We start from the raw sequence: 25,901 nt of genomic DNA, 5'->3' as shown, positions 1-25,901 counted from the left end.
ATTCCAGGGCTAACGACGCTCCTTCCTTATTCGATCTTGCTTTCTCATCGGCGCAGATTCTTCATCTCACTCTCAAAAGGTAAGTGATCCTCATTATCTAATGTTTAAACCATGCGTATGTGTATGAATTTTCAATCTCTGATTCTCAAGCACCTGTCATTGCTATGCGAATGAATTGTTGAAGTTTAAAGTTTTGATCGATTGAACATATTGATTCTCTGTGTGTGCGTATGACTCTATGATTCTCTGTACATGAGTATGAATTGTGAAATTTTTTATTGTATGAATTGTCAATTCTCTAATTCTTTAATTTGAATGCAGCAAGAGCTTGGTAGTCATAAACTTAGTCTTGAACAAAAATGGTGCAAGTCACCTTACAATGTAATATTGAAGACTGGAAACTCAAATAACAATCGACATCACAGGTTTGGGTGAAACTGTTTCAGTTGATTACTCTTGGCCGATGGATATAGAAGGCAAGAAACGACTTAATTCTTAACAGGAAAAGATCTTCACCTGTGCATTCATATTTGATAATGTTGTATCTTTGGTGCTCGCATGGCTTAAACATAGGGTAGGGTGGGGGGAAGGAGAGATGGAATAGTCGGTGTATATCTCCGTTCCATTAATTGTAAATACTTGGTGGTTTTATTTTCTTTGTCTTCCTAGTGCCTTTCTACTTTGCAAAGTTTATAAAATTCTTGTCGATTAAAAAAAAAAAAAAAAAAAAAAAAAAAAAAAAAAAAAAAACACTATTAGGTACAAGGATGATTTTACCAAAATCACTGTGCAGAATTTGTTGGATATAAGTCTACACATGATAAAAAGCACATGAACTATACATGAAAAAATAAAGAACAGAGGCTCAAAATATGGGACAATTATCTGAGTTTTTAGTTATCTATTTGAATCTCAAACTAGTCCTACTATGCTGAAAATAAAATTCAACAATTAAACCCAACGTACTCTTTCCTAGACTGCTGCCACTAACCCCTTATTCTACATCAAACTGCGTGACTGCGTCAAACTATGACCAATTCTTTTGCTCCAAGTTTATATTAAAAACAACCAAGATTAACCGAACATAATTCACCAATGAAACCACTTTGAAATTCAAGACTTATAACTTTGTGGAGGGATGCAACAAATTTACCAATGAAACCAGTATTTTTTGACACTCGCCTCCATTTGAAGCTTGCAGCAGCGAATGAAAAAGATGCGCTGCTGGAGATTGCATCACAAAACCACGATCTTGTAATTTGAAAACAATATTTCATGGGATATTTTTCTTTCTTCAATATCATTTTCTTTATATGAAGGGCATATTTGTCATTATATTAATTTTTCAGTGGAAAAAGTAAAAGCCACAGTGGAAAAATCAATACCCATCAATAATATATCACATTGAGTTGGTCCCAAGAATTATTTTAATCTATAAATTAGGTCTGAAAGATATATTAATCTATGAGTTATAGGAATTAGTCCGAAGAATATATATATATATATATATATATATATATATATATATATATATATATATATATATATATATATATATATATATATATATATATATATATATATATATATATATATATATATATATATAAGATCATAGAAAGAAATAAATATAGAAACAAGTAGCGACTTTTCTTCCTCCACCAAACCACAAAGCTTTTCCAAACAAATTAATTAATACGAAACACATCACACCCACGTCACATTACCAGCTTCTACCATTGACTTTTCTTTTTCTTGATAAACACTCGAGGCTATTCATCCTATCTCAGTTTTGTTGCAATTGTTTCATATAAATTTCTCCCAACAAATATTTGCTGTTATAGGATCCTTCAAGAGCACCATCAATGGCGTCTTCTTCCATTTCATCCGTTCACAAGATCTTTAAGTATGACGTATTTCTGAGTTTCAGAGGAGAAGACACTCGTACGAATTTCATTGACCATCTTTATTATGCTCTTCAGCATAAAGGCATTCACACTTACAAGGACGACGAGAGGATCAAGAAAGGGAAAAAGATCAGTGATGAACTCATCGAATCCATCGAAGACTCAAAAATCTATATAATTGTTTTCTCCAAGAACTATGCCTCTTCCTCTTGGTGCTTGGATGAGCTTGTGAAGATAATGGAGTGTCACAAGACGACTGGACATATGGCTTACCCTGTCTTCTATGATGTCGAACCCACAGAGGTCCGCAACCAAAATGGAGCAGTTGGAAAAGCCTTTGCCAAACATGAAACTGAAGAGGGTGCTGAGAGGTGGATAGAGGCTCTGGAAGACGCATCAGGTTTGGCTGGTTGGGAATTGAAGAATACTGTTGATGGGTAAATTCTCTCATCGTAGCTCTACAATAATCTTGCATCGTATTTTTTTTTTTCCTAATCTAGGTATATATTGGTCATCCATGGCATCTCGTAAACTTCTTACTCAAAATTGAGTCTTATCGAAAGATTAAACACGAAATATGATTATACAACTATGTTATTACTTCGCATAAATGTAATTGCTAATGTGGGATTTTGAGCAAGCTAACTGAAATCTCTATAAAATACAGGCATGAAGCTAAATTCATCCAAAAAATTGTTGAAGAGGTTTCCCTAGAATTACGTTCCATCAATTTCAGCATTAATGAAAAATTAATAGGCATGGAGACTCGGATTAAGGATGTTCTATTATCATTAGGAACTGGTCTTGATGATGTTCACATGATCGGGATCAAGGGTATTGGAGGTGGTGGAAAGACAACTTTGGCCCGAGCTGTCTTTGATCAAATATCCTTTCAGTTTGAAAGTAAAAGTTTCGTTGAGAATGTCAGAGAAGTTTCAAATGCTTCTTTGTCTGGTTTGAAGTCATTGCAAAATCAAGTCCTTTTAGATGTCTTAAATGATCAAGGAGTAAGCGTAACTAATGTTTATGATGGGAAAAACATGATGAAGAGGATGTTGCGTGGTAGAAAGGTTCTTGTTGTTCTAGATGATGTGGATCACATACAACAACTTGAGGCTTTAGCCGGTGAGGCTAATTGGTTTATGCCTGGTAGTATAATTATCATTACAACAAGAGATGAGCAAGTGCTCATAGCACACGGAGTGAAGTTGATCCATAATATCAATCTGTTATCGGGTAAGGAAGCTATTTGGCTCTTAAGTACGCATGCATTTGGTAGAGAAATTCCACTTCATGGGTACGAAGTGCTATCACGACAACTCGTAAGATATGCTTCTGGTCTTCCCTTGACCATAAGAATTTTGGGTTCTTTTCTTTGTGGTAAAAGTGTGCTTGAATGGAAAGATGCACTAGAAAGACTTAAAGCAATTCCATTAACGGAAACTCTGAAGAAATTGGAATTAAGCTATGTAGATCTAGAGGATGATTACAAGGAAATATTCCTAGATGTTGCCTGCATACTAAAAGGTTGGTTGAAAGACAAAGCAATTGAAGCTCTTGAAAGTTGTGGATTTCATGCTAGACATGGATTACGAGTTCTTGAGCAAAAATCTCTCATAACTATTGATGATGATGAGTGTGTGGGCATGCATGATCATATTGTAGAAATGGGAAGGAATATTGTTCGTCGTTCGCATGCCAATAAGCCTAACAAACATACCCGATTGTGGCTAAACAAGGAAATTGAAGATATACTCACTAACGATTTAGTAAGTATCAAGTGTATTTGTAAGATAACGAAACTAACTTGTTTTCATTAATTAACTAAGTTTCCTTATCATTTCTTTGGATTATAGGGCACTGAAGCAACAACATGCATACAATTCTACACTTGGAAAGTCAATCCTGAACTTGTTGTTAAAGGTCTAAGAAAGATGAAGGAACTTAGGTTTCTTCACATGTCCCTGGGATTTATTGATTCAAGCAAAATTAAATTATTGACACAAGTCAACCCATACTTTCCCAATGCTTTACAATATGTGCACTGGTATTGTTACCCTTTTAGTTCTTTACCCAAAACATTTCAAGCAGATAACCTTGTTAAACTAGAGATGGATGACAGCAGGATTGTACGACTTTGGGAAGGGGGAGAAAGAAAGGTAAAATTATTGTTGATTGATTGTTTTGCATGAATCCTTGTAATGATATATATATATATATATATATATATATATATATATATATATATATATATATATATATATATATATATATATATATATATATATATACACGTTGAGGTTAAAAAAAATAGAGATCTTGAGATTCAACCTTAGCCATATATTTCACAGCTATTGCTCTAACCATCTGGCATACTGACACCGCAGACCTGTTATAATCATAAATAATTATATAGCGTTGCTCGTTCCTTTCTCCTCCGCCACCATCCCCACCACCACAATCGCCACCGCCACCACCACTACCATCACCTCTGACACCAGCTGACCCCACCAATGCCACCTTCGTCACTTATACCACTGCCACCTCTGCCACCACCACCACCTCTTCTACCTCCAACTATCATAATCATATATGATTACTCAATTTATGAACATACATATATGTATAATCATTTATGATTAAGCATATACGTAAAAACATATATATGATTATACCTCTCTAACATAGTATGATTAGGCGTACCTCGTTGCTGCCGGTATGTTGGAGCATTAGAGCGGCAAAAAAGAAATATGTGGCTAAGGTTGAATCTCAAAATCTCTATTTTTTTTAATCTCAAGTCAATCGTTCTATATATATATATATATATATATATATGTGTGTGTGTGTGTGTGTGTGTGTGTGTGTGTGTGTGTGTGTGTGTGTGTGCGCGCACACACGTGCATGCGTACGTGATAAGCTATTTTGAAAACGCAAAGATATAAAAGAACTTAATAACCTAAAATTTTCAAACCCAATACCACCACATGACCCTAGACACCTCGTCTAGAGCTCTAGGCCAGTTGCACATCAAAAATCTCGAAAAAAAGGAAATGTATAAATATGCATATTTGAATGTGCATACACGTATAAGTGGATACATATATATATATATATATATATATATATATATATATATATATATATATGTGTGTGTGTGTGTGTGTGTGTGTGTGTGGATAAGTTCTTTTGAAAACTCAAAGACACAAGAACTTAAAAGAACCAAAAAATTTCAAAACCAATAGAACCACATGATCTTAGACACCTCGTCTAGGGCTCTAGGCCAGTCACACATCAAAAATCTCGAAAAAAGGAAATGTATAAATATACATATTTGAATGTGCGTACATGTATTGGATGCATATCTGAATATGTATACATACGAATCTAAATATTCATGTGATAAGGTCTTAGACACATGGATTAGGGTTGCGTGGTGGCGTTTGTTTTGAAAACTTTTGGTTGGATAAATAGTTCTCAAGTTCTCAAATAAATATTGGTTTTACAAATAACTCTTTCCTCTCTCTCTCTCTCTCCTTCTCTCTCTCTCTCTCTCTTTATATATATATATATATATATATATATATATATATATATATATATATATATATATATATATATATATACTAGCCGTCTACCCGCGCAAAGCGGCGGGCGGCGAATAATTTGATCTCTTTAGAGTTAAAATCATTTTGCGTTCACTTCGAGAAATGAATATTAAATGACATCTATTTTTCAAGAGCATTATCATCCCATATTAAAGGGGGGGGGGGGGGGGGGTTGGCTAAGCTTTTTTAAAACAACTTATTAGGTTCCACATCACTATAAGTTAAAAAAGTGTCTGGATTAAAATAACTTATTCCGGCGGGGAACCTCTAATACGTCATTTTTTCATAAGTTACCATACAATTACTTATTAACTTATAAGCTAATAAACTAATAAGCAATAAACTTTTTTGCCAGACACCCCCTAAATGGTTATTACTTCCATTTATACATACCCAAACCACTTGTATTGTTTATCGTCCTTTTTTTTGTTTTTCTTAATTCCTTTATTAATTTAATGTCTTACTAAGTAAAATGCTAAAATATATAAATAATAGTTTATAAAATAAACCTTTAGAATATCAGGTGTTGTGATTCAAAAATAGGCCTTTGAGAAGACAAAAATACTCAGGTGTCAACTTGTTCATTGTGATTTTAAACAAAGTTTGGTCACAAATTAAAACATTTTCAACGATGTTATGTAATTCAAGGATTCATATTGATTTAGGTTCTCGAAACCTTAAAATATTGAACAAAATCTATATAGAACCTTATAATAAGGACAATAATAACTGTAATCAGGAAGTCCACATGATGAAACTTGATATTATAAGGACCAATGATGAAAAAGGTTTCATTTTTAGACTAAACAAGATGAAAAATATACTAACTACCTTAATCATGTCAAATCTTGTGTTTAACCGTTCTTTATTGCAAAAATAAGATGCCAAAGTATACAAACTAATGATAATACAATGCTCTAACTGGACCTCTTGGTTGAGTTCTTTGAACCTGCAAAACCAACACATTAAAGAATCATAGTAAAAACCTTTTTAGGAACAAACCTGATATAATAAAGTCTTCACCTAATATATTTATAAGATAAAAATACAAAAAGTTAAAAATGATGAAATCAATTACAAGTAAGGATTAAAATAAAAACATGTTAAGAAAGAGCCATCTGCAGGAGGGATATTTGAATCAACATGTATTTTCTGATGGTTTCAAATTTTGAATTATCCGAAATTCAGGGAAGGAGATAGAATTTGTTGAGAAATATAAGGATTCAAAACACATATTAAAATTTAATATTATTTTATTAATGATTACTTGTACTATTAGCTTAATAATTTGAACGTTTTAAAAAAATAATATTATTATATTCAATCTATTTTTAGAAATAGTGAGATTTCTTTTATAAGATAGTAAAGATATATATATATATATATATATATATATATATATATATATATATATATATATATATATATATATATATATATATATATATATATATATATATATATATATATGATGGTTCAAATAAAAACAATAAGGAAAGTGGAAATGTAAAAACACTACTTTCATGTTATTATTCTACAATCAATTATATCCCCAACTTCATGTCATTATTTAGTAAAAATTAGTTGTGAGACTCATGTATTACATGGGTTTATATATATATATATATATATATATATATATATATATATATATATATATATATATATATATATATATATATATATATATAAGAAAAATAATGAATTATTATAATTGAAATGTTTTTTATCTTTTAAATTTGAACAAATAATTTTAAATAAATAAATAAAACTAATGAGCTTTAATTTTAAGAATTTTGACATTATAAGGTAAGTTCATCAATGACATTGATATACATTTATTACTATATTTATTGCAATTATTATACTACAATATTTTATGGAAGTTAAAAGTATAGAAAAACTTATAAAATGACATATGAAAAAAAAAAGATTAATTCAAAATAACCACAAAATAACATTTGGCAAATTAAATAAGAGTGTGACAAGTCGCAAAAAAAACCTTCATTTATTAGAGTAGATAGATTAATAATCACATTTTAAAACTAATATTAAAATTTACTACAATAATGCACATATACCAAATTTATAATAGAATAATAATATTCCAATGAATATATGAATAATCAAACATTAATATTCACGTTACAATTACTTCAATAATATGCATACAATATTCATTGCAGAATAATAACATAAACATAGTGTTTTTACTATTTGAACTTACTTAATTAAATATTCTCGTATCTTTTGTTCCTACCAATCCTCCTATCCATTTAAATGATGACATGTGTCATATTAGTATTTAAAATATCATAAAATCTCATTAAATGAACATTAAATGCGTCACAATTTCATTGGGTAGGAGGATATGTAGGAACGTAGGAAGATATTTAATTTCTCATATATATATATATATATATATATATATATATATATATATATATATATATATATATATATATATATATATACACACACACACAAATACATATATACATCTATTTCTTTGTTATTACACCAATCTTCACGTTGCTTTTCTGATCGTGTTAGGTTCTTAACAAGCTCAGATTCCTTAATCTTAGTGGCTCAACATTGGTGACCCTTGACCTTGGGCTTACTCCGAATCTGGAGACACTGACTCTTAGAGAATGCCGTGATTTAGTAGAACTTCTCATGCTTGATGGATGTTTAAAGCTAATATCCGTTGAGGTGAGTTGGTCAAAGTTGAGGATCCTTGCTCTTGGATCAGCTCCGAATCTCGAGCTGTTAAATCTTAGTGAATGCCGTGATCTGGTACAACTTCACATGGCATATGGATGTCCAAAGCTTAGAGACCTCAACTGCACTAACTCAAAGCTGAGGACCCTTGACCTCCGGTTGTCTCCAAATCTTAATACGTTGGATCTTGGGGAATGTGACAATTTGGCAGAACTTCACTTGCCAGATAGATGTCTGAATCTTAGATCCCTCACACTCAGTAATACAAACTTAAGGACCCTTGGCATTGGGAAGACACATAATCTTGAGTACTTAGATCTTCTAAATTGTTATCATTTGGAAGAAATTCACATGGTGAGTGATTTTCAAAAGCTCGTATCCCTCGACATTAGTTATTCAAAGTTGAGGACCCTTGACCTTAGGCTGACTCAGAATCTGAAAAAGTTAGATCTTAATCATTGTCGGGTGTTTGAGAAGTTACCCAAGGATCTTGGCCGATCACAATGTTTAGAGAAACTAGATTTGTCATATACACAAATTAAACATCTTCCGGATAGTTTTTGTATGTTGAAATCTCTGAACACTCTTAACCTCAATCATTGCTTGTTGCTTGAGAAGTTACCGGATGACATGGGCCTGTTAGGAGGTTTAAAAAAGCTAAATTTGTCAGAAACAATGATTGAACATCTTCCAGACAGCAGTTATATGTTGAAAAATCTGAAATCACTCAAACTTATATCTTGTGAGCGGCTGGAGAAGTTACCAGAAGATCTTGGTCAGATAGAATGTTTGGAGGAACTAGATTTATCATATACAAATATTACACTTCTTCCGGATAGTATTTGTATGTTGAAACTTTTGAAATCTCTCAAACTTATATCATGTAAGTGTCTGAGGAAGTTACCTGAGGATCTTGGCCGATTAGAATGTCTAGAGGAACTAGATTTGTCGTCTACAAGGATTAAACATCTTCCGGACAGCATTTGTATGTTGAAACAAATGAAATCTCTTGAACTTTGGTATTGTGAGTGTCTCGAGGAGTTACCTGAGGATCTTGGCCTATTGGAATGCTTAAAGAAGCTAACTTTGTCATCTACAAAGATTAAACATCTTCCCGATAGCATTTGTATGTTGAAACAAATGAAATCTCTTGAACTTTGGTATTGTGAGTGTCTCGAGGAGTTACCTGAGGATCTTGGCCTATTAGAATGTTTAGAGGAGCTAATCCTAGAGAACTGTAATCTTTTACGAGATATCCCCAACAGCATTTGTAATTTGAATTCGCTAAGAGTGTTAAATATACAAGGTACATCCATAAGTCATCTTCCACAGAGCATTCATTTGTTGAAAGGTCTGTGTATCTATTGGTCAAGTGATTGGTCGAGTGAATAACACAGTTGCCCAGAAAAGCCAATTCACAAAGAATTATTGTAGCAGGTACTTTCTTTAATTTTTGTTGATCAACTACTGAATTTTGAAATTGATATGACAATAATTAATTTTTCTTCCAAAAATCAAAAGTTAATTTAAAGAGTCCAACACTCTTGACTTCTTTAAAAAGTTACACTGAATTCTTGATGAAAATGGTGGGATCTTGATACAAGGTGGATCTGATCATTTTATAGATAATCATGGAAGCTTTATAAATGATTTAAGATAGTTGACAAGTTTTTGTTTGCATATATATGTTCCAAATTAGGAGGACGTCAATGAACATGAATATATTTGACTTTGAAATCAAGTAATCGACTTTTATCAAATTTAGGGAGTTTTTCATGAAGTTCTATTAAAGAACATATTGTGTTTAATAGTATTAGCAGAAGCAATAAAACATGTTTCCATAATAAGAAGTTATAAGAGAATGATTTTCCAAAATTCAAGTTTGGGCAAAAATTTTGAAGTTGGAACAGGGGATGAAACTATAAAATGAAACGATGATGTCACTACAAGTACTAGACATTGATCTCATTTAGAACTATGCAGCCATCTTCAAATATACAAATGATTTCTTTCACTTTAAAGAGTTTTGTAGCCGAGTCATATTAATCGGTCCAACCTGCAGATCATGGGTAAAATAAAGATTATCAAAATCGAAGTTTTTATACTTAGAACTCATAAGAACAGCTGCATTCTAAAGGTTCCACATGACAAAGTTTTTTAAATATACAAATGATTTCTTTCTCTTTAAGTCTTTTCTTAATGTTGTTATTGATATTGTTGTATTAACTAATGCAGACTCCAGTGGCGTCATCAAGAACCAGAACCTTATTTTTCTTGAGCAATATGGGGCCCAGATCGACTGTGTTTGGTAAATATAGCAGATTTGTGGACAATATTAGTGAAAAATTTAGGCAAAACACAGAGCACCATTGTGCATCTTTACTCTTTAGGAATAGGATCTAACTATCTGTATACCCTCTTTTTGGATATTTATTTTTATTGTTGTCCTAAAAGGACATTACTATTGAACTTTTATTTGGGTGCAGGTGTATGTTGATAGAAAAACATAAACTCGTATATTGAACATATAAAACTTTTACATCAGAAAACTCCCTACAAACAACACTCTATCCCTCATAAATGTTTCTATTATCTACAAAACTGGAAGAATCTAACACAACAAAGTAAAACCGGTAAACCCTAATTGTGTGTACACAATGATACAGAACGAGAGTATCAACTGATCAGACAAATGACCCCAAAATATACATTACTAGGTGATAACCTGTGTACTACACGGTTGGTTGACATTAATAAAACAACGTACAGACTATAAAAATAACAATCATTAATTATGCAAACAAATATATTTTTTTTTTTACATAATGTGTACATCTAATTATTTAAAGTATCTAACTTAATTAGGTTTTCAATAGTTGGTTATTTATAGAATTTTGAAAACAGAATACTGATTTTATGGGATTGTATCCTGATTTTTTGAGCTACATTTATTACTGAATTATTGGGGAAAATTTAAAATTGAGAAACAATAAAGTAACACATGACATTATATTAATTAGGATGTGTATTAGAGTGAGACATGACAAAATGAGATTAAAACTATTCTTTTATGAGTCTAAGAAGATTAGGCAAATCCTGATGCCCAACCGAATTCTATTACAAAACAAAAGGTCGTTCTTCTTTTATTTTATAGCCTAGTTCCTTAATATTCAGTCCGGTCTTTTTACTACTTTTGTAAATAAAATTTCAATAATTAATTATATAAACCCAAAATGCAGAAAAAACCAATGCATTAACCGATTCTAAAACAAATCCAAACTAAAAATCCACAATCTCCTTGTATTTTTATGTTTACGCATTAAATAATAAGCAAACTAAACAAAGATCAATATTTAAGACAATATTTATGTTTCAACAAAACGGAAACAACCCCATGCAACGTTTTAAGTCCTACTTCATTTGAATAAGCTTTGGATCTTATTAAAAGATTTCCAACTGTATAATCTACTGACATTTCAAGAAACTCTGAAACACATCTCACCATGGAAATGTATACTTTAAAGTTAATTGCATACTAAAACTTTGCTGCAACTTCAAATCCATCAGAGCCTCTCCAGGGATATCACTTGGGATCTCTTTGGAGAAAAGTCTAAATAAAGTCTCTTTAGATCTTCAAAAATAAAAGTATAAAAGAAAAAAAATTGAGAAGATTGAAAGCAAACCAGTCACAAGTTTTATTGGAATTAGTCAAAAGTTGATCACTTTAGTCTCTTGTCGTCCTGTGGGCAGTGAATTTTCTTTTGTAGAACATCTATTAGGATAACGATCGATTAATTATATCATTTTAGTAAACTAGTTTCTATGTTGGTTTTGAAACAACCATAAAACAAGGAGGAAAAGATAAACGTTCTGTAGCATTTTAAGCATCGAAGACAAAGACAATCTTATGTCTTAAAGCATCGAACAAGAACCTGATGACAATTTTTCAAATGGAAGCATCAAACACAATTAGTCGTGAAGCATCAAGCAATAATATGATGGTTTTCAAACAATAAACTAGAAGCATCAAACACAATATGATGGAAAATATTCAAATGGAAAAATCTAATGGCTTGAAGCATCAAAAATAAACTAGAAGCATCAAACATATCTCAAACAGCCATGGTTTAGGTCAAATTCCAAACAGATTTGAAGAATTGGAGTAATAACCTTGTTCGTCGGTGATGGAGGAGCTCGCCCGTGGTGGAGAAGAGATGGACCATAGGAGCTTGAAGAAGGCACCGTTGAGCTAAAACAAATAAACTATAAGCATTAACCAAATTTCAAATAGTGAAGCAACCATAGATTGAATCTAATTCCAAACACGTCTGATGAAATGAAGCGATTACCTTGGTTGTCGGAGGTGGTTGAGGAGAGATGGACCACAGAGAATCAACTAGAGAGAATGAAGGCGGAAGATATTGAAGGATGGAAAATCTCTAATTCTCTGTCAAATTATGTTAGGTAACTTTTAGGAAACTTGTGATGGAGGCTTGAATTAGTGGAACTGGTGATGGAAAATTGATGGTAGCCATGTGTTTGTGTAGGAAGATGGAGAAGGAACAGCCCAGATGAATGAGGAGGGTGCAAAGATTAAGGTGTTGTTTGTTTTTTCGAAGCAAAAATCCAAGAAGTCTGTGGACCACCTCTACACCCTCTGCAGTAGAAGAGGTGGACCAAACGGTTGCAAGCTGTAATAAGAAGCTTGTTTGTTTTTTAACATCTGCAGACTGCTGCAATATACTAAAATTTAAATAAATTAATTTTATAAAATTAAAATAGTTTTTCAAATCAAAATTTAATAATTTTAGTCTTGCAACATTGAAATAAAATTCATTACATTTTTTTATAAAAACATTCAATAATACTATTAATTGAATTAACATTAAAATTACATTATTTTAGTTAAATAGCGTCCTTATGAATTGATTCAAATTGCTCTTGATTTGGAGATCCTTCACAAAAACTTGATTCAACACATTGAGAAACATTCTCTTGGCTCATCTTTGTCTTTGCTTCACCTGCTTCACGAATACAAGTATGATTTCAAAGAGCATAAATACATCACATTTTTACCAGCATACTTTTGATTACAAGCATATAACATTTAACCATTTGCATTTGTTACTAGAGATGTGCAAGACCAAACGAAATGAAATTAAATTAAACTTCAATGTTCTCTAAAGCATTTCATTGAGCACCTATAGTGCACAACTTGTTTCCCTCTTAAATTACTACCACTATATGTATACTAACCATCCAACTCTTTAGACATCCAATTCAACAAAGAAATAAAACATATACTTGGTTGGAAGCAAATCAACGTAACAAAAATCAGACTTTTCATTGACATGCATCAAATCAACATAACTTGCAAGAAAATTAGAAAATCAACATAAACTTAATTCATAAACATATCAATGTTGATGATTTCAACAAGAAAATCAGAAAAACAATTGATTTCAAGAAAATACAACAACAGCTGATTTCATAAACATATAAATGTTGCTGAAAAGAACAATTGATTTCAACAGCAGCTGTTGATTTCAAGAACTAAATTAGAAGAAGAAACATACATGTTTGAGCAGTGAACATAAAATTGGCTAGGGTGGAGCATAAAATCATCTAGGGTGGAGCAGCCATGGCGACCGGTGACGTACGAGCTACTGCGATGACTCGGTGGGAAAGGAAGAACGATGGGAGATGGAATGAGCGATGTTTGTTTTCAATGTTATATCCCGTTCTTTTTTTTTTCTTTTAGGTTTAGGTTAAGAAGAGGTAAGAAAAGGCAATTCCAATGTTGTATGGGGCAGAGGATGGGCATAGGTTTTTTGAGCCCGAAGCCATTTAAAAAATAAACTGTTGTGAAATTAAAGGTGTTGTGCGTGTGTTGCACCGCGCAACAATAAGTGGTAAGAACAGGTTTTTTACAAAAAAAAAAAAAAAAAAAAAAAAAAAAAAAAAAAAACAGCACCTAAGAGGTGAGAGGCGGGTGTGGTGTGAAATTAAACCTAGAAATATTTTTGTGGGGGATGTAACACCTTATTCCGAATAGTTTCCTAATGCAGGGTGGTGTCCCGAAGATCATGTATCATCAGGCTTAGGGCCTTTGAGGAAAAGAGATCTGGACCCATTTGGGTGTGCATAATGTAACTTAGATGATCTGGGAGTTCGGTTTGTGTTTCGAAGCCTAGGGGTCTATCAGTAAAGCGTACGTTCAGGCTTTTATGGCAATTGGATTTTAGTTTGGGAATTTTTAAGGCAAGTATGGGTTGATAGAAGTGTAGAGCTTCTCGTCACCTTTCCGTGGATATAAGGATCGTTGGAAACGGACTTGTAACCAAGGAGTTAAGGCCTTCTGAAGATGGTAGGGTTTAAGGCAAACCCTAGTACGCGGGGCGTACTAGGGAGAATGATCGTAGCTACTTGGAGGTGTACGCTAAGTGTAATGGGAATACGCAGCGCGTACTCCAGTTTCATGCAAACCCTAATTTAGGGTCTTGGACCCTATTTAAGCTCCTTATCTCATCACCAAACCCTAATACCTTCAGCCTCCACTACAAGAAAACAGTCCTTTGATGACATGCAATCAATGACACACACTTATTTACGATATGCATTTTTTTGTGTCCCAAAAATAATGTCAGCTTTCTAAAATTTGAATGATAGAGGACACGCAGTTTTGCATGCCCTAAAATTACTGTCCTACAAAAAAAATACAAAAATAGAGGGCGCTTATCTTAAATGCATGTCCTCTACAAATGTCACTTTATAATTTTTTACTCAAATGTGCGTTTTTAAAGGGGGAAAATGAAATCCTCTGAAATTATAATATTTTGAAGTACCCCGCTTCTACACTCTATCTTTTGTATCTCCCTTCATTCACTCCTTCCTTCTCTGTAAACCCTAAGCCATCGCCACTACCATTGAACCCTAAAAACTCAATCCACACTTCATGCTTCTGTGATTCTCTCCTCTTCGGCTCTCTAATGTCCGATTTCAGTCTGAAAATATCTATCGACCTCCCTGCTTCGATTAGAAACCCAAAAAAATAGAAAACGCCACATTGTCGAGTGTGTTAGTGTTGGTGCTCTGGTGTGTGCCTTCTCACCGTTTTATAATTCGTCCAGATCTTTAATTTTAGCAAACCCATCAGAACCCAAAGTCTTGCTTTTTACACTTTGAAATCCTTCCTTCCCTAGTCATATGTTATTCTGAATCCTCATTTCTTTCCCCTATCACGAATGCGCCTCCATCGCATCACCCTTTCTCATCGTCATATGAGGCTCTTATGCCTCCATCGTTGTCTCTGTGCTCATCGTATCATCAGACTTGCAGCCTCTTCTTGTCATTCTCCTCCTTAACCCTATGCGGGTAATATTATCAGTACTCCCTTATTGGTCATTGTTGTTCTCATGCCCCTCTCTTGTTGTTTGTCTGATTCTATCTCGATATCAATTTTGTAATTGTCATCTTTATTTTTTTTGTTATGTTCAATTTTCTAATTTCCCCACTGTTCCACATGGCCTTCGTTATGTTATCGAGTTGCCAATTTCCATTAGCTAGTAAGTTTTAGGGCAATAGTTTGCACTCATCTCGCCTATTCTCCTCTTTGTGTTCTCTCGATCTCAATATATGTTCTTCATATTCTGTTGAATGATGTTTGTTTTGAATTTTGATTTTTACTATGAAATTGAGGGTTAATTCAATACATTTTATAACTGTTGATACCAAACCTACGACCTGTTTCTTTTTACTTTTTCCTGATCCCCTTTTATCTTACTAAATTATTTGCTTCTTATGTTTTTGATGAATCTTGAATAGTGGAAAGGATGAAGTGATGTTGAGAGAGTGGTTTTTTTTATAAACACCAATTTCCCCAATGAACAAGCAAAAGTACCATTGACTAATTCATCAATGACATTAATAATAACACTCTGTAAATGCTCTTTTCCTTGTTATATATTAGGTTCAAGAAGTAACAATTTGTTTATTTTATTGTTATAGTGAGGGGAAAAAGAAATGAAATTTAAGGTGTGTGCAATTAGATGTGGATAGTGAGGCCAAGGTGCTGCTATAAGCTAACATGCAAAGGTTTCTATGTGTATAATGATAAGCAGAAAGCAAGTCTGAATCCTAAAATAAAGAATTATATTGAGAAGTCAAGGGAAATGATTGGCGTCTCCATTGATCAACAGGTCATTCTCTCTCGTTGTCTCTTTCTCTCTCTCTCTCTCTCTCTCTCTATATATATATATATATATATATATATATATATATATATATATATATATATATATATATATATATATATATATATATATATATATATATGGGTTAAGTTATTTTGTTTCTTACATCTATTGTGTGCCCATAAACACGGTTCTGAACCAATAGATGAATAAAATCAATGGTCATGATCTGAGGGTCTACGATATTACAATAAGGTAACATGTACCCTATAATCACACAAATTTCAGCAGAATAGTGTTTTGGTCAATTAACCTACATTAAAAAATGAAATTTCAGAATTTTAAGGGATAATTAATTTCAGTTTTTTAAATCTGAATTTTTTAAATTAATTCAAATTTAATTCTATTATATTTCTAATACTAACTGATTTTATTCTTTCAAAATGATAGAGAGTCAAACATAAACTAGTAAATATATTTTTGATTTTATTCTTGCAGAATATGGTTCATTCAATATAATTTTTTTTATAATTAACATGCTTAACGAATTATACAACATATTATCAACAATAGCATTTTCTAATGAATACAAATTTTATTTTTTAAGAATCACTAATTACATTAATTCGTAAAGAATAAGACTAAACAATTATTACATTCATTATGAAAAAAAAATGATTAATAATGGTTTAAGAAATACATTTATTCTTAAAGATTAAAACTAAGAATGGTTAACAAATAAAAATAAAAACATTAAAATCTAACAAAAACTCTAATCCATTCTGAAAGAATATTATTGTTAAGAAACACTTTGTATATTCTGGCACAATACATTCTGCTAGAATACTCTCGTTCTCCATGTTTTTTTTTCCACATCAATGGCAGCCTCTTCAAAATCTATATCCACAAAGAAAACATAATCAACTTTAAAATATTAAAACTTTTAGTATATTCTAAAAGAACAAAACTATAAATTCTAATACAATGTGTTAGACATTATAGACTTTTAATTTATTCTAACAGAATCTAATATTTGAGTCACTTGATCAATTATTCCCCGAGTCACTTGATCCAAATAATCGATTTAATTTTATTACAATGATTCTACAGCCTACATTGTAGCTAACACAGAGGACAATATGTTGGAAAAAGGTCATATTATTACAAGCAAGAATGTGGGAAATATGATTGTTCAAAGATCACACAAATTTTCTAAACAAAGTGAAAGTGCTAAAAATATGTGACAATCCGAAATTTCCATTATGTACAAACTATATCACTTCAATAGAAGTTATAGCAGTCACAGTCAATTTTCAGACTTTTTCGTTTAAGTTTGAATACGTCAGGGTTTATACTTCAGGAGATATTAGGAGAGTGGATACACTAGGGTTTTGTGCAACACTCTTATTCCAACACTCTAATATATTAGATATCACATCGGGAATAAAAATATTTTATTTCAAAAATATCTCAGGACTATAAATAGAATTCTAAACCAAATTCATTCATTATTCACATTTCCGACTAGAGAAAAGCCATTTTCTCTCTGACAGATCTTCGGGTTTTTATCCCAAAACGTGAGTACCCCTTTCTAGTAGTGTTAGAAAGACTTATATGTGTTTATAACATGATTTAGAAGGCTAAATCATGAGATCTAGGAGTTTACAACCCAAGGTGTTCTTGGGCGGTAACCTCCCGAAACAAGTCCAAAACCGACCCTTATGTTATACAACTGCCTTAGACTCATATGTACGTGTGTTAGGGACATGAAAACAACCATAAATCACCCAAGATTGGGAGTTCACGGCCCAAGAATTTCTTAGGCCGTAAACACCCCTTTCCAAGCTCAAAATGGTGTTTTAAGGCCTCTAAAACCTTAAGGATTTTATCTAAGACTAGTACCCACTTGTTGTAAGCCTTAAGCACATCAAAGAACTCAATCAAATGAGAGTTTACGACCCAAGAGTATATAGGGCCATAAACTCCATAGAAATGGACAAAAGGGTGTTTTCAATACACCTAAAGCCCTAGACCTCTTCATGGAATTGTTTCCCACTTAATTGAAGGACCAAAATACATCAAAATCACTTAACAAAGTGAGTTTACGGCCAAGACATGGTTCTTGGGCCGTAAACTCCTAAAAGGGGCACCAAGGTGTGCCTAATGCCTTCGTATGCTTGGAATAAAAGTCTAGAACCTATACCACAAGTGCAAAGGACTTAAAAGCAACAAAAACACACCATACTTAGAGTTTACGGTTGTAAACTCTAAGGGGAATGGCATTATGGCCATAAACTCCTAAATGGAGTGTTTCTAGACCTTAAACCCTTTCAAGAATTGAACCATCAAGTTGTAATAATTCTAGAAGCCATTTGGAACTTCAAAACACACAAAACACCCATGGTTGGGAGTTTAAGGCCGTAAACTCAAAGAGTTTACAACCTTAAACTCCATGTGTGTTAGTATATGAGGAGTAAACTCATATATGGGGTCCTTTGGAACCCTAAACACAAGTACCTAGTCCCACAATAGCATAGATGCAATCCTTAGGGCTTAAAACACTTATATAAAGTGTTTATTATGTTCTAGGATGTCTTATCATTATCAATTAGTATTTAAGTCTAATTGAGTACATATATGTGTGATTATATGTTCATTAGGATCGTAGTGTGTACACAAGTCCTCGCTTGACACCTAGCCATTCTATACCGTTCAGTTCATTCCAAACACCAACTACAGGTGAGTGCATACCCCTAATCAATGTTTTAAATGATTTTAAATGCTTTAAAGGGGGGGAATACAAGTAGAAACAAACATGTTATTAAATCATTGATATGTATTTTATAACTGTGTTTGTCGTTTAACAGATTTCACATACTACAAAATGTGATGCATGAAATGGTTTTAAATCTTAAAAACACATTGTTATCAAATGTTTTACTTTGAAAGGTTTATTAAAATGACATCAAGTCATTGTTGATTATTGTTCAAAACCCATAAGATGTCTTACAAAATCATTTTTCATTCTTGAACTAAACTATGCATATACACTTATAGTCATATATACGTATTGATGTTATAGTTCACAGCTTTCCTTAAGTTTCCCACACCCTTGAGTATTAAGAGTGTATAAACTTACATGATCAACCAATCATAGTTCAGTAAATTATCATAGGGTTAGAAGATATCAAATATTACTCCTATTACAAGGAATCACACAAGACTCAGTTCATTCATGAGTCTATACTAGTACATTACTTGATACATGAGCGCATATACATATGCTTACTTGATACATGAATATGGTTACACATACTTATCTGATACATGAACACACTTACATGAATATCATACAGGAACACTTTTACATAGGTGCATTGTCCTGTATTTACTTACCTGGATACTTGTACTTAGGACTACGGGGATGATTTATTAGTACTTACTGTGTAAATTATCTTTCCTATCTCGGTTCCATGGGATAGCTAGGAGGGACTTACCATTCCGAACCCCACTGATTAGCACCAGTGGTCGATGATCATCTACGGAGGTCTAAGGTTACTACTTATATTAGGTAGATCGATTTGGGACTAACCCTTCCACCCACCTGCTGCTGCTACAGAGGACAATTGGACAATCTTCGGATGTTCATTAGGTTATACTTTTCGCTTCGTGCGATGTTGTGTTACTCCTAGTACCCAGAAATGACACTTACATAATTACTTGTTCTGAACAATCTTCGGATGTTCATTAGGTTACATATTTCGCTTCATGCGATGTTGTGTTAGTCCTAGTACTCAGTGACAATACTTACAGTAGTACATTTTCCTGTTTACTTTATTTCGTGATACACTCACATAAACGACGAGTTAGACTAAGTACTTTTAGGTATTAGTCAATAATAAAGGAAAAACAATCGTTTTACTAACAAAACATTCGGGTCTTGATAGAAGACTACATCTCATACTTACAGAAAATAAGGGTTTTTCTAGGGTTTTTCATACTTACATTAACATTTTCATTTAAAAGATTCACATGGCCTTCATAACAGATTTTCACAAAACAAGGCAATGACACTTAAATACTTATGAATTCACCAGCTTTAAAGCTGATACTCTCTTTCAAAATAACTTGTATTCTCAGGTCATCAGTAGACAGGTACGGTGATCAGGTTTTGAGAAGACAGAGCAGACAAGACTCGTCTTTTATTTTGATTGTTTATTTTTGGTGTCTTATTACAATGAAAGAACACACATGTATTAAAACTTTACTTATAATGCAATGGATGATGTTGTTACTTGTTTATTATATTACACTGTTGTGATACTGTACATGACGTCCTCCACCCCTGAACGTTTCCGCCGTTCGTGGTTTTGGGGTGTGACAGATTGGTATCAGAGCATTGTTTATAGTGAATAAAGTATATCAACCCATAAAAGATATACTAACTATAAATACATTGAGATTAAAACACTCTATCTAAGAGTTCTACTTATAAATAATAAAATATTTAACAAAGTATACGTGCCTGCATTCATACTAAAATCAGTGTCACAATGACAAGAACAAAAGTATTACGATTGTTGAATATCACAGGTAAGCTCGGGGATGTATGGTCAGCCTTGGGAGTGGCATAGCCTGATCAACTATGTTGTTCCAAAGAGTGATTAGCACATGCCCAAGAATGCTTGTGATATGGCAACAAGTCTAAAAACTTACCAACATTACCACAATGAGAACATCATAACAGAACCTAAGTCTAAAATACCATAGGAGTATTTTGTGTTACTATAAGTACTTTATACTTGAGAACTAAAATGGAATCTTCATTCCTAAGTTGATAATTGCTAAGTGGATACGCTAAAGTTATACGTAACTAGGATGTTATAGACTTATAATCGGTGAAAATTTCGCTTTACCCCTATTCCTTGTGAATTTGGAGTTGAGGTCACTTATTCGAAGGCCTATCCTGTGTTGATTACATATAACTGGTATGCACTTTACAAGTAGTGATGGAACTAATGAAGATTTCCTAAATAATTATCTAGATAGTTCGTCTAATAATTATTTTCTTACCTCAATTCTCGCGTGGATAACATGGTTGGATTCCATCCCCACAACAACCGGTTCCTTCCGAACGAAGTGATTGCTGGATGGTTTAGAGAGGAAGCAGATGATGATCATCCGATCCCTTTAAATGATCACCATGCTGAAGACCTTTCAGATAGTGCTAACTCCGAACCCGAGGTTGAAGATCTGCCCCAGTCAGCTCCCGTTTCAAATTCCTAACCCTCGTCCGGCTTTTCATGGCCCGACGCCTCCATGGGTGGAATGCTTGGAAACATGGAGCGAAGGTCAAGATAAACCTATTCCGTTTAATGGAGACCGAAGCTTCTACAACATAAGTGAAGGGGGCTCAGCAGATAGAGTTCTACAAATTCTGATCCATAGGGTTGCCCAAAACGAGATTCAAGGCATGGCAGCCCTACAACGTATCGCAGAAACTGATACCAATGGAGGAATGCATATGCTTCGCACCAGTCGCCTTGAACATGCTCGTGAGAGGTCTAAGGGAGACCATGAAACCCTGCTGCAAGCACTGACTGAATCACGAGCCGAAGTCATAGAACTTCGAGTACGCCAGAGAGTGTACGAAAGACACCTACTTGACATGGAACGCCAACTAAATGAACTGAGAGTTCACCAGAGTGATGATCGTCGCCAGTAGTGGATTCTCTACTTTGTATTCCTTGTTAGAAAGGAATCGTGTTCCTGTCTATGCCCGATGTGGCATTTTCTATGAAACTGTATTGTGCTGTAAGTACTTTAGTAGGACTTTATACTGTCAAGAACCATCTTCGCTGGATATAATGTAAGACCTTTTTACAAGGTCATTTTCCCGAACCTGTACGTCATGAATACCAAATATATTGACAATCGGCTAACTCCTGTGTCATCCTTTATTCAAATACTCTTATCTTACTTTCATGTGAGTCTATTTGAAACATGCTCTGGTCAAGTCATTGGACTATAGCAATTTAACTCCGGAGACATCTCCAAGTCTCTTTTAATGGTTGGATCATGTTATTCACCAACCAACGATACCTCGGCTTACACAACAAACATCTTGAGACCATTATAAGAACTTACTTCTGAACTTACTAGGACTGCATCATAGAGATGTAGGTCAAACCATCGTGAACATACTTCTATTCTGTACTAGGACTGCATCATAGGGATGTAGGTCGAACCTTAGAGAACATACTTCTATTCTTTTCACGAGCGATCGAACTACGTCCAAGTTCAACCATTTTCGCTCACAAATTCATTTCCTTCCGTGTAACAGAATCATGTCATCCAAGAAGAACGATCAGCCCATCAACCAAACACCCACTCTTCAGATTGATACAACTACCTTTCAAGCTGCAGTCTCGGCTGCCGTGTCAGCTATTCTGACCCATCTGAACGCTAACAACGCAAGTGTTAGCGGTTTTGTTAACAACCATGTCAATCCAAACAACAACCAAGCACCACAGCGACCAACAAACTACCACGGTACCCCGAGTGTCGAGGCCAAGAGTAACAGCCAGAAGTTTTGGGCCAAACGGAAGAACAAGTCGCTTCGAAGGGCGAACAGGAAACAACCACCAGTAACAACCTTCACAGCCACGACATCAGCACCTCCAACTACCATCCCTTCGGGCGTCCCATTGTCCCCCAAACCAGTCAAACTTATGTTGGAATTCTCCCAAAATGCATTAAATGTAGTTTTCACCACCATGGACTTTGTAAGGAGATGCAGTGCTCACACTGCAACAGGAAGGGGCATACAGCCCGTTACTGCAAGACGCCAACAGCTCAGGGCGCTCAAGTGCCAAACACCCGTGTGAACCAGGTTCGCTACGGTTGTGGCAAAGTAGGACACTACAAAAGGAACTGCCCAGGGGCAGCAATTGCTGGCACAGACGAAAGTCTACTACCAACCACCGTCGCAGGAGAGTCTACTCCGGACCCACGTTAATGTAATTTAGGCGTTTCGTTGTAACATACTTATGAACCATCCCAAAACTAGTGCAACTAGAGTCTTATCTTTTGTGGGATCTTGTCGGTATAGGGATGCTCGTGCTGCATATACTTGCCTTTTGTAGTATATCTTATCCGCAGCAATAGTCTTGTAGCAAATCTAAAGTACTGTAACTCTGATCATGTTTGCACGGTTGTTTTTGGTTGTAAACGTTTTATGTTCAAATCTAATGTCTTTAAGTTTCTATATGATTCCGACATTATCATATGACTCAATTCAATTCGATCCTCGCAATACCAGCTTCATAAGTACATCTCATCCTCAATAAACATCTTTTAGCGAAGCCGTCATATCAAAACACCGAAGTACTCATGACAGGAGTACCTCATAGTTCTTTTCCTTTCCGAAGGAATCCCTACATTATCGCTCATACAGTACGTCAAGTTCAATTCCAGGATTCATACGATTGATTCTATCATTGAAGAATGTATACATGAGAATGATATATAATTAATGTTCTACGGGTTTAAAATTGATGATTCCACTTTAGTTTCTTTTCCCTCGATGGGAGGTGAGATTAAGGAAGAATCAGTTATTCGACTACCTGTTCAGTCTTAATTATATACGACTCGTATACGCGAAATTGTGATCATTGAATCACGTATGAATTCTAATATGAACTTCAGGACGGAGACTGTCTAGGAGTTCGAGTAATTACATTGGCATAGGAACCAACTTAGAACCCAATATGACTCTTATAACCAGATCGCCTTCAGTCTAAACACCTATGGAAGATACAAGAACAGTCTGGACAACACCACGAACTACTCAACAGGAGAAATCAAAGACCAGGCTTCTCACCCTTGAGAGCTTCGGACTATTTTTACCACAAGTCGATGGAGTGCATCATACGTACCTCGACGACCGGAGACTTCATTTAGATTTCCTTTAGAAATCGTTATCTCTGCCTCGCTTAGAAGAGCTAATTGAGCAACCACAGGGAAAGTGTTACTTTTCGAAATGGACCTGAGATCCGAATATCACCAGTTCGAGTGTTAGGGAAGATGTCCTAAAGACTACCCTCCGAACTCGATACGGACACTTCTAGTCCGTAATGATACCCCTCGAATAGGACCAATACGCCCATAGTATTCCTGAACTATATAAGTGGAGTACGCCTTTCTTACTGGGATCAGTTCGTCATTTCTCCATATAATGACTACCTATCTACCCTCATAGTAAGAAAGAACCCATAGAAACATTACCCTCGGAGATACTCTTCACAAAGATCTTTGAACAAGAGTTTCGGAATTTAGATGTAAATTTCCTGAGACACACTATTAGTGTTGTAGAAATTCTTGAGTACTCTGTCAAATTATCCAAAACCGTTGGAATTTGTCGGCACCATAGTCGTCGACGGAAAATTCGCCAAATCCTAGGTCTTACAGACCTAATACCTTAGTCCATTTGAAACTCCCCACAAACTTCAGGAACCCTTTCGACTTTGACCCATCAAGGGATGGCCCTTGACTGGGAAGTTAAGGGAGAGAAAGAGCATTTGGAATTCTTGGTGAGGGACCAAATTCATTAGGAAACCTCACTCTGGGAACGGCTTAAAATGCTTCGTAAAGCGTGGAAAGTTGAATCCAATGTAGTTGGGACCTCCGAGATTCTTACCAGAATCGGTCCTGCATCTCATAAACTAGACCTACTCCGCGAACTCAGTAACGTACATTTTCCCCTTCGCGTCTCGAACTTGAAAAAGTATCCTTCCATTAGGACTTTCGTAATCCCTCTCGACGAGATCGAGATTTACGAGATCCTTGCCTTCGTATTAGAACCGTAGTGACCCTCGACCGAGTGGCCAAGCGGACGAAGCAACGCCGTCACCCATTAGTGAAGGTTCGTTGGAATGCCAACCGAGAACCCGAATTCACTTAGGAGCGCTAGAACCAATCAATTTGGAAGTTTTCCTCCTCACGACTCGATCATTCGTACATACTTCCTTGCCTAAATTCTAATTTCGGGACGAAATTCCCTTTAACAGGGGGATGATGTGACAATCCGAAATTTCCATTCTGTACAAACTATATCACTTCAATAGAAGTTATAGCAGTCACAGTCAATTTTCAGACTTTTTCGTTTAAGTTTGAATACGTCAGGGTTTATACTTCAGGAGATATTAGGAGAGTGGATACACTAGGGTTTTGTGAAACACTGTTATTCCAACACTCTAATATATTAGAGATCACATAGGGAATAAAAATATTTTATTTCAAAAATATCTCAGGACTATCAATAGAATTGTAAACCAAATTCATTCATTATTCACATTTCCGACTAGAGAAAAGTCATTTTCTCTCTGATGGATCTTCGGGTTTTTATCCCAAAACATGAGTACCCCTTTCTAATAGTGTTGGAAAGACTTATATGTGTTTATAACATGATTTAGAAG

At 34.3% G+C, this 25,901-nt stretch overlaps 1 protein-coding gene across 1 annotated transcript; it reads left to right on the top strand.

Annotated features, from left to right (window-relative positions):
- Positions 1 to 1,795: 1,795 nt before the first annotated feature.
- Positions 1,796 to 10,776, top strand: LOC111888152 (disease resistance protein RUN1). The gene is made up of 5 exons (XM_023884282.3): positions 1,796 to 2,344; positions 2,575 to 3,676; positions 3,764 to 4,066; positions 8,066 to 9,670; positions 10,469 to 10,776. The coding sequence occupies exons 1-4, from the start codon at positions 1,866 to 1,868 to the stop codon at positions 9,623 to 9,625; spliced, it is 3,444 nt and encodes a 1,147-aa protein (XP_023740050.1). The 5' UTR covers positions 1,796 to 1,865; the 3' UTR covers positions 9,626 to 9,670; positions 10,469 to 10,776.
- Positions 10,777 to 25,901: the final 15,125 nt, after the last annotated feature.

The sequence above is a fragment of the Lactuca sativa genome, chromosome 9, assembly GCF_002870075.4.
Source record: "Lactuca sativa cultivar Salinas chromosome 9, Lsat_Salinas_v11, whole genome shotgun sequence".
Lineage (NCBI taxonomy): Eukaryota > Viridiplantae > Streptophyta > Magnoliopsida > Asterales > Asteraceae > Lactuca > Lactuca sativa.
The sequence above is the reverse complement of the archived record's forward strand: the minus strand, read 5'-3'. Positions and strand labels throughout refer to the sequence as shown.

Bases quoted from the DNA above. Each gene is read 5' to 3' on its own strand.
- LOC111888152 (XM_023884282.3), top strand. From the start codon at position 1,866: ATGGCGTCTTCTTCCATTTCATCCGTTCACAAGATCTTTAAGTATGAC. The intron at 2,345-2,574 runs GTAAATTCTCTC...TATAAAATACAG, and splicing joins TTGAAGAATACTGTTGATGG to GCATGAAGCTAAATTCATCC. The intron at 3,677-3,763 runs GTAAGTATCAAG...TTTGGATTATAG, and splicing joins ATATACTCACTAACGATTTA to GGCACTGAAGCAACAACATG.